Here is a 10,090-nt window from a genome sequence, read left to right on the forward strand (position 1 = left end):
TCTGTGCTCCCTGAACAAAGCATTAAGTTTCTGATCTGCTAGCTCTTTTCTTGGAAACTCATTTTTACTGTGTTTGCCAATGGTACTTGTACAAGCACAGAATTCCTTCCTGCATCATGTGCTCCCTGCTGGAGAGGGCAAGTTTTCTACTGCTTATTAAAACAATCCCACAGGATGCTCTGTAGGCTTCAAGTCTTCAGTGGAATACATTTTCTACTAGCCAAAGTATACTATCACCTCAGCAAAACAAAAACTGAATTAAACAGGACTGTATTGGTTGTCAGAACCAAAACAGTTCTATTTAAAGAGAGGCACAGACTCATTGGCCACAAGTTCAACCATGAGAACACCAGGCAGCTCCCAGGGCACATGTAAGAAGTCAACATCAACAGATGATTTTGTGGGGGATGGTAATTTCCTTGCTTTTGTGTAATCTCTAGAGACAGCTGATATTACACAGCTGCTCCAGCAACACCACCGTTAGAGCATAGCTGAAATAACCATCTCATTACACACAGTAATGAAACTGTATTTTATTATAAGCAAAACAGCTTTTATATCACTAAGAAATTAGGATCTATACACTTTTCAAAGAGCTACCCATGTAGAAACCATTTAGAAATCAACTTATACTTCCAATTAGAGGGGAAAAAAAAGGTCTGGAGCATTACAAAGAAACAGAATCAACCCCAAAAGTAATCAGAAAAGAAACCCAGACCTCATTACATAACATCTGCCAATATCTTGGTCCTTCCAGACAACAGTAGTCACTAGCTCCAATTCACAGTATTCCAAAATAAAAGTGACTGCTTGTTCAAACTTGCTCAATGCTTTCTGCTTACCGATTCCAGACTTGCTGTTTGGCAAAGAAAATCTACTAATCCACACAGTGTGCTCTTCAGAACCATTCAGCATTTCCTTCTTCCAAAAAAAAAAAAAACAAACCAAAAAAAACCAACAAACAAACCAGCACAAAGTCACTGAGTACATATACTGCATCCTTGTGGGGAAAAAAAGAAGGAAAAAAATGGGGGTGTGGAGGGGTGTCTGATGCAGTGAAAAAGCTACATAGACAACTCATAGGCAACAGCAGAAGCATATCTGGGAAGCCTGGAGAAAGGCAGGAAATCATCTTCAGTATTCTGCATTGAAAGGGTAGCCCTTGTGAGTTTTGCACCTGGAGGAAATCAAAAAGCAAAGATTATCTCGTGTCCCAAAGACATTGTATGCAGCTGTAGCCACTTCAAAGAACCACCAAGGGAGGAGATGAACTGTATAAAAGCAAGGGCTGTTTCTCCTGGGGACATGCTGCATTCCCAAACAAAAAGATTGAGTGCCTTCTGTTGTTTGGGCTCCAAGCATCTCAGGTGATGGGACCTAGAGGTGCTTTGTAGACAACTGATTCAAGGTTTCACTGTTTACTGACAGGAAGACCTTTCTTGCAGCATTCCAAAGAAGATTTCTTATCTGGCTCTACGCTTCCAGGTTGCAAATCCTCACGTTTTATTTTGAACGTTCATCTACTTTCCCAACAACAGAACACCACACAGATTTTGTAATGTACCTAAGAGTCACGGAAGAAAGACTAAACACCACAAGCAAAGCTAATCAAGATTTTAAGTCTGCATCATGCTCATTCCTCCAATATGGACAAAACAAAAATTATGAGTAAGAAGCCTCCTGTTGCAATTCCAGCTACAAAGAGTTTCTTGGCAACCCAACTGAAAATGAAGTTTGCTCAATGCTCATCATGTTCTTGTTCATAAAATGAACACTTAAAAAAAATCTTACTCTGGAAAGTTGAGTTTGAAAACTGAGTTTGCATATCCTGAATTTCAAATCAGGCCTACTGTCTGTAACTTCATTTACCGAAGTATGTGATAACTTAATTGCTTAAAGAAAAGGAAGTGCCACTTACATGTGCATTTCACAGGCTCTCCAGTTTCTATTAAAGCTGAGAATAGTTGCCATCTCCTCTTTAGTCAATTCAAAGTCAAACACCTGACAGGAGAAAAAGCTGGAAATCACCTCTTTGAACAAATCAGTGCTTGTAAGCAAAAGAAAAATTAAGAAAAAAAAAAAATCACAAAATCAAAGAACAAGTCCACAGTGTAGGGTGCTTGTTAGAAGTGACTGCTTCATGAAGGGAAAGGAAAAAGACTCTACTGTCTGTCTGGATGTCTGAGACTCCTCTAGCTGGAGTGGGAGGCGGGCAGGGAGAGGTAGGAATTATAGCCTCAAGTTACACGTGCCAGTTGCATATGCTGGTTGTTTTAAAAAGTTTGGGGAGCACTGTGTTGCAGAACGCCTCCATCCTCCATGTGTGAAGGATGCATCCTTCTGTGCTCTGCCAAAGAACCAGCTGCAAGGCCTCCATATTCCACCTCAAGCCACTAAGTGTTTGGAAGCAAAATCCTAATACTGGGTCCAGCCCAAGACTCCCAGATCAAGAGCACACCACGGTTTATGGACACCAGGACTATTTCCTTAAAAGTGCTCGCTCTACAGAAGTCTTTTGTGGTGTGCTACTGCACTCAGGCCCCAAATAAGCTGTCAAATTAGTCATTCACATGACACAGAACAGGAAGAATCACAGTGTGACTGCTCAGATTATCAGGATATAGTGTTTCCCAAAGTTTTGTTCACTCCTGCTCTCCCACTGTAATCTTAAATTAAGCCCTCAGGAGACTGCAGGTAAACACATGGAGAAAAAGCCCAGTCCTCCTGTCAGAAGAGCACCTGGGAAGGGTGAGAAAGGATCACTACTTGCTGTGCACGGAGAAGCCAAGCCTTGCACCCAGCTCACTCCTACACTCCTAAGGACTCACCTTGAAGTTCTCCACAATGCGCTGGGGCGTGATGGATTTGGGAATCACAATCACATTTCTCTGGATGTGGAACCGAATGAGAACCTGCAAGAGGCACATCACTGCGTCAGAGAGGGGATGGCTCTTGCTCTATGGCAAGTAGAGCCTGTTTAGCAGTTACTTGCTGTAAATGGTACAATTCAGCAGAATTAACCCACTCTCTGGAGCTGCTTTTCAAATTATACCTGAATTCTAAGCAGCACTTCCTGAAGTGCACATAGAGGAGTGATGGAATCCCACAAAGCCTCCTTTCTCCTCCCCTCTGCAGTTTAGTGGCACTCAATTCCTTTCCTTCCCACCCAGACTGTGAGTAGGCTATTCAAATGTTCCCCTCTTTGCAACAGGACTTGAGATGGGAAGACAAACATGGCAGCATCTGAAGATGGGTCAAGAAAATGTTTCTTGTGATGGTCAGAGCACCCTTGCAAGTGTGCATGGAAGGCCACATGAGGAACAAACCTGCACTGCTACCTGACATCACAGGGAATGAAGAGCCAGCCTGGCCTCTACCTTGTCATTAGCTGTCCTTTATGCTGTGCTACAGGAAGGGGTACTCTAGCACCTACCCACCTGTGCTGAGGTCTTGTTGTGCTTGGCTGCAATCTCTTTGATCTTGGGGTCATCCAGAAGGGAAGGATCCTCAGGCTTAGCCCTACACAGAGAAAGTAAGATCAGTGGCAAGAAACCTCCATAGGTCCAACCTAGTAAAGATCTGTATCTGCATGAAAAATTAATGCTGCACATGGTAAGCCTCAGTGCTTCCAGAATAATCCACACCAGCTCCCTGGCAGAGCAATCTTACCATGGTCTGTCAGGGGAGCCAAGGGGGCTGTAGGCTGTCACAGCAATCCCTTTGGATTGACAGTACTTGATCAGCTTCTCCTGGGTAAGGTATGGATGGCATTCAACCTGCCAATATAAAAGTATAGAGATTGACAGTGACTTCACTGCTTTAATATGTTCCAGGGATTAGTTTTTACTCAAAGGCTGATTTTTGTGCTAACTTACAGTCTCTTAAGCAATATTGTACAGCCTTTGTTTTCTCTATGCCTCACCCCCTTTCTACTATTTATAGTAGTTCTCCTTGCAGTGAAGGGTCCAAGAACTGTAACAAAACTCCTTAAAAACTTTGCTGATCCAGATCATCTCCAGCATATGGGATGACCAGCTACACAATTGCTTCAATGGGACAGGAAAATGCACCCCCAGGAGAGCTGTAAAATCCCAGCAATAGGATTGCAGACCAGGAAGTACAAAGTTCTCTTTTCATCCCTAATTAAACATGCCATAATATTTTTTTACAGCTACCATATTAACTTCAATATCAGCATTGTTTCATTAGTAATAATAATTATAATAATTATATATTATTATATATAATATATTATATATAATATATATAATATATTATATATATTATTATAATAATAATAATAATAGCAAATAAAGATTTGCTTTGTGTCAATACTCACACTAGACACCTCTAGTCTGAAAATAGTGAGAATGGTTGCCTGCTAAGATTTTAGACCTCCAGCCCACTGCCCATTACAGACCTTTTATAAACACACATGCACTTAGCATGGACTGCCACAAGAATAGCTGCATAATGGAATACAGACTCCTTAACAGTGGGTCTGTGTTCTGGCAGGCGAACGCACAGATATGGAGCATGGAACAGGAACTGTTCCTATCTCAGGAGGCAGTGAATGACCACGAGTTTTGATACTTTGCACAGAGGGACTTTTGGGATAGTTGCACACCAGGGAGCACTCCTTTTCTTTCAGCAGGCAACATCAAGAACCGTTTTGACTATGCTGCCATTTGAGCCTCCTGCAGCTGCACTCTGAGGGCAGGCCCTGGAAACTTGTGCTGCTGGCAGGTGGAGCAAGGGAGTGCAAAACATGGAGTCAGTTTACAGCCTCCAGCACTTTATTTGTGGTTCTAGCTGCCTGCTGTTATCAGAGGCCTACATGCCTGTTTCCCCTCTGAGACAGGCTGGAATATTAAACAGAAAGGAGAGCTCCATTTTTAGAACAGATTGTACGTATTTATTTTGCTTCAGCAGTTGCAGAAAGACAGCTATTTAAGAGTAATAGAGCATCTAGTCTTCTCAGATATTCAATAGGTAGAATTTGTGCAACATAAGCAAGGCACAGTCATCCTCACCTGTCCACTGGCACTCAAGCTGAGAAATTAAATTAGGTGTCAGCATCATTGTTATGTAATTACTACCTTGCCAAATTAATTTCTCACTACAATTTAAACCAACATGCATCCTGTTTGAATTCAAATAAAGAATGGAAATGACATGAAAGACAGTGGATTACATGTGAAATATCTGCACAGAGAAAGTGTTTCCAGGAAGCACTCTCACTATTAGCCCAACTGGTAAGTGTTAGCAACAGCAAGCTTTCAGGCTTGCAAGCATTTTCTCAGAAGCAGTAGTTTGTGAAGGACAGGGACCAAAGGCCCAGTACTTTGTACTGAACTTTATTATAGTTAATAATCATTTAGACCTCGAGAGCATTTACAAGGTGTGAGAGGTCCAAGATCAGTGACCCCTATACCAGAGATAAGGGTAATTATCACACAGTGAAAGTGGCAATGAGACATGGCAGATGTTGAAAGGTATCATAAAACTTACACTAAGTTTTCTAAAAGTGCATTGGGGCTGATCATGCTCAAGCTACCACAGTAAAGGACCCAGTTTTACTAATCTGGTATCAATAATTGACTACAGTCCTTCAAACACCAGAGGAATCAAGGTGAACTCTAGACAGACCCCACAGGGATCTATCCTGGGACTTGTTCTCTTCAGCAACCTGTGCCAGTCTATAATCACATCAATCCTGAAGGTGATGCCAAACTGGGGAACAACCAGCCAACACACTCAAGGGCAGGACTGCCACTTCAGAGGGACCCACTCAGGCAGAAACAACAGGCAAACAAAACCCTGAAGGAATTCAACAAGGCTGCACATGAAGCCATGCACCTGGGAAGGAAAAGCCCCTGGCAATAACACAGGCTAGAACCTGACTACCTGTAAAGCAACCATGCTAGAAAGGACCTGGGAGTCCTAACAGGCTGAGCTGGACATGAGCCAGTAGTGAGCATCAGGAACATAGTCACTAAATTGTGAGAATTGATCATCTGCCTCTATTCACACTTGTCAGACCACCTTCATAATACTGTGTCCTGTTTTCCCTCTTCCCAGCTCCCCACAGTAGCAGAAGTATTGACACACTGCATCAATTCAGCAGAGAAACTCCAGGGTGGGTAGGGTCTGGAGAACCTGCCATACTGGGAAAGGCTGAGGGAACTGGGCTTGTTCTGCCTGGAGAAGGGAAGGCTCAGGCCTCCTAGTAGCAGCTTCTCAGTACCTAAAAGGAAGTCATTCAAAGTCAAGCCAAGCTATTCAGTGGTGCTTGGAGGAAGGCAACAAATGCAAGCTGAAAACAAGAGAGGTTGAGACTGGATATAGGAGAACTCCCTCTCCCTGCCATACACTCAAGGCAGGGGATCAGACAGCAGAGCACTCTGCCTAGGGAGGCTGTGCAGTCTCCATCCTCGCAGGTTTTCAAGACGGATAAAGCCCTGGACAACCTAGTCTGATCTCAGGGCTGATGCACCTCTGAGCAGATCATCTTCCAAGGGCTCCTGCCATTTGAATTTTCCTAAGATTTCATTCAAGTGCTGTCTGTACAACTTCTACTCTATCGCCTACCTTGCAACTCCATTTCCTCCTTCCTCCTAACCTTCATTAAGTCTTGAGTCCATAAAGCATGTTCCTGATCAATTCTCTCAGTTACCAGCAACAGGAACCGGCTTCTCCACAGAAATGTTATGAAAAGGTCATCTAATTCTCTATATATACATACACCAAGTCTTACTCTACTGCAAGGAAGTTTTTAGAGCTCATCTGAGTTCCCCCTCCTTTCTTCCTTCAAGAAGGGATTTTGGAGCTGCTCATTGCCAGATTTCCAAGCAGCAGCACAGAGTTCATGAAAAACCAGCATCTTGGCATCCAGAAGCAGCTGGAGGGCGAGACTGAAGAATATGCAGTTGTCTACTCCAGTCTCTCTTTCTATAACCTTATTTCAAAGTAAGATCTTTGTAATTTTCTTTTAAAAACCCACAACAAATGACCACACAAAGAAGAACACCACCAAACATTTGCCTCTGCCACTTTGCAGCTTACCTGGTTATTTGCAGGCTTGTACTTCAGTCCTGGCTTGTTCAAAATTCTATCAATCTGCTCATGGTTGAAGTTGGAGATTCCAATGGCTTTTACCAGGCCAGCATCCACCAGCTCCTCCATGGCCTTACAGAAAGGAGCACAAAGTCAGCATCTAGTATACAAAGGTAGGGCCTGAAGAGCACATTCTTGTTTCCTTCATTAGAAGCCTAAAATAAGTATTTAGATTTTCAGAGTTCAAGTTTGAGGAAAAAACCTCAGAGCACTGCTGTATATGTGCCGTGTCTCCCATGCTCAAAGGGCTCATTCTTTGAGATTATGGAAATTCACAGCAAGTTAGGAAATGATGAATTGATAGATGACAATTTGCTATTGTACCAGTGAGTCCTTCCAAGTAATTCTAAGTACATGAGATTGTCTTCTCAGCAGTCTCTGAGGCTGTCATTACCTTCATCAGTCTAAACTTTCTCCTGCTGTGGCTGAACTTACCTCCCACGTCTCTAGAATATCACTGTTGCTGGGGATAGCCATGCCTTTGTCATCTAGAGGGAACAGCTCCTCTCCTGCCTGTCAGTGAGAGAGAAATTGCTTGAAACACATGTTATTGGGAGGTTAACACCAGCTGAAGACCATGATGCTATAAACTCTTATTACAGGACAAACTAATCCTTATTATACTAATTATCTACATATGTATTAGACACCAATACTCACTATCTATAGTCTTCAGTCTTTTGTTTTCACATGATATTATGGCAGTTGTTTTGCCTACAGCCAACCCAATATGGACAGATACTTCTGATAGACACTGTGTCTCCTGGCTCATCAAAATCCATATGGTGAAAGTTAAGTCTTCACTTGTAATACAGAAAGTAGAATTACAGCCAGTTTACAAAAAGACACAGTTGTTACCTGCTCATAATAAAGTGTTTTAATGAAATGCATAGTGAGGACCCACTTAGGACTTGGAAGGTGTTCACTTTATCCTGGACCAGATTTCCTGACAGGTGTTTCATGGGGAGTCTCACTGTTTAAGTTGCTAGCATAGGGAAAGTTAGAACACCCTGTATCCCACTTGGGACTATCTGCCAGGTATCAACTTCATTCAAAACCAGTTACTTTCTACTCATTCGTTATTTACACCACAACACATTTCCATTTTCATAGTTCTGTCCACGTGAAGCTAATTTTAAAAATACAGATGTTATGAAGAACAGCTCATCTTGGTAGCAAGAGGTAGAAAGAAAATTTCGATCAAGCTATCACTGAAAGACTAAGCTTGGACATATTCAAACTGAGACATCAGTTCCTTTGCATGCAGTCAGTAGAAGAGTTAGGAACTAAAAAGTTTAACTCCAAGGCCTGTGGAATGCTAAAGCTCCTACAACAAAGGTCAGTTCCAGCTGGATTGTATTAAAGGACTCAGTGATTAAAGACAGAAATGAAAGACAACAATCTCTTATTCTGTGACATGCAGAGGAAAGAACTGTCAGACAGCAAAGTACAGCCCTCTTCCCACAAAGAAGGAGCCACACCATTGTCTGTTGAGCATACTTTGGATTTGTAGAAGGCAATACAAGCAATAATCTAAAGGAAAGAAATATAACTTCTGCTTCCAGCACAGAAATCCATCCCTAGGGCTGAAGGTCTGCCTCTTCCATGACCAAAAGGGCAGCAGATGCCATGCAAGCAGGGATCTCAGAGGTAAAAATCAACAGCCTGGCTCACATGGCTGAGCACCAGAGCAGTACTGGTACACAACAGACACAGCATGATCTGTGCAGCTGGAGCAATCACTGGGTTATAAACAACATAGCTCTTCAAAATTGGCACTCACAGACAAAGCCAAGGGCACTGCTGTTACTGTACCTTGAATCCCAGAGGCCAGTGGATGAGGTAGAGATCCAGGTAATCCAGTTTCAGGGCAGCAAGAGTCTTCTGGCAGGCTCCCTGCACCAAAGGCTTCTCATGAAATGTGCACCACAGCTGGAGACAAAAAGCCAAGGCACATTGTGACCTCCTGGGTTAAAGCTCTTGGAACTCTTCAGTACTGTTCAGCAGGGTGTCTGTCCCTTTTGGGAAGTGATGTGACACCAGGTCATCCTACAGCTCTTCAAGTGGGGCTTGTTCTGTGAACAGGACGGCCCTGTGATACTGGGCAATGTGTGCAGTGACAGCACACATGACTACATGCTGTCCTGGCAGACAGCAGAAGTAGTCTTGCTTCACTTATTAAGACAAATTAAAAAGCACCTAATAGAAGGTCAGACAGTGCATGAAAGAGAATAGCATAGCTTTATGCCAGAAAAAGGTGAAAGCATCACCTAAGTTTGTGGTATGGACCCTGCATAATTCTCAATACAGGATGAGGTAAAGTAGGAATCTCAGGAATGGCTTAAGTGATGTTCGAATTGTTCCATGCTGCACAACTGAGTAGGTAAGTAAAGAACTGGGGGGTTACTTTAAAAAAAAAAAAGCATTCACTGGTATATTCTGTATCACCAGACCCGTACCTTACTGACAACAAAGAGGTCCTCTCGTTTCACAACACCTTCCTTGATTTTCTGCTGGATCCCTTCCCCAACTTCGTTCTCATTCTGGTACACGTAGGCACAGTCGAGGTGGCGGTACCCGGCATCGATGGCAGCCATCACCGCAGCTGCGACCTTACCTGGGGGGGACTGAAAAAAGCGATGGCAAAAAAGCTCTTATCAGCACAGCACTGAAGACCTTTCTCACGGCAAGATAAAGCTGAGAAAGCCGCCATATCCAAAGGAATCCCCGACTGAAATAAAGCCAAACCCCGGCGGCGGCCCGGCCGGGTGTCGGTAGCGCTGCGCGACCACGACAGCGCTCGCAGGGCCCGGGCCGCGCTCCTTCCTTCCCCTCCTCCCCATCGCCCTCACGCCGCCAGCCCGGGGAGAGCGCGGCCCGGTACCTTCCATGTGCCCAGCCCCAGGATGGGCATCTTGGCGCCGGTGTAGAGCTGCACGTAGTCCGCCATAGCCCCGCCAGCAGCACCACCACA

At 43.7% G+C, this 10,090-nt stretch overlaps 1 protein-coding gene across 4 annotated transcripts in view; it reads right to left on the bottom strand.

Annotated features, from left to right (window-relative positions):
- Positions 1-518: 518 nt before the first annotated feature.
- The window catches only part of LOC121675184 (aldo-keto reductase family 1 member B1-like), a 21,138-nt gene continuing 11,566 nt past the window's right edge, over positions 519-10,090 (bottom strand). Inside the window, exons 1-10 of one of the 4 annotated variants that reach the window (XM_042050343.1) lie at positions 10,001-10,084; positions 9,576-9,743; positions 8,932-9,048; positions 7,552-7,629; positions 7,066-7,188; positions 3,670-3,776; positions 3,438-3,519; positions 2,829-2,912; positions 1,919-2,001; positions 519-1,177 (exon numbers count right to left, since the gene is read on the bottom strand). In XM_042050343.1, the coding sequence (XP_041906277.1) occupies positions 1,135-1,177; positions 1,919-2,001; positions 2,829-2,912; positions 3,438-3,519; positions 3,670-3,776; positions 7,066-7,188; positions 7,552-7,629; positions 8,932-9,048; positions 9,576-9,743; positions 10,001-10,066 (951 nt within the window). In that variant the 5' untranslated portion in view covers positions 10,067-10,084 and the 3' untranslated portion in view covers positions 519-1,134. Of the gene's footprint in view, positions 1,178-1,918; positions 2,002-2,828; positions 2,913-3,437; positions 3,520-3,669; positions 3,777-7,065; positions 7,189-7,551; positions 7,630-8,931; positions 9,049-9,575; positions 9,744-10,000; positions 10,085-10,090 lie in introns of those variants that run through there. The other 3 variants (XM_042050345.1, XM_042050346.1, XM_042050347.1) reach the window with 3 other exon arrangements.

The sequence above is a fragment of the Corvus kubaryi genome, unplaced genomic scaffold, assembly GCF_017639235.1.
Source record: "Corvus kubaryi isolate FWS band 111438036 unplaced genomic scaffold, C.kubaryi_AGA036_p1.0 72, whole genome shotgun sequence".
In the NCBI taxonomy this organism is placed as follows: Eukaryota; Metazoa; Chordata; class Aves; order Passeriformes; family Corvidae; genus Corvus; species Corvus kubaryi.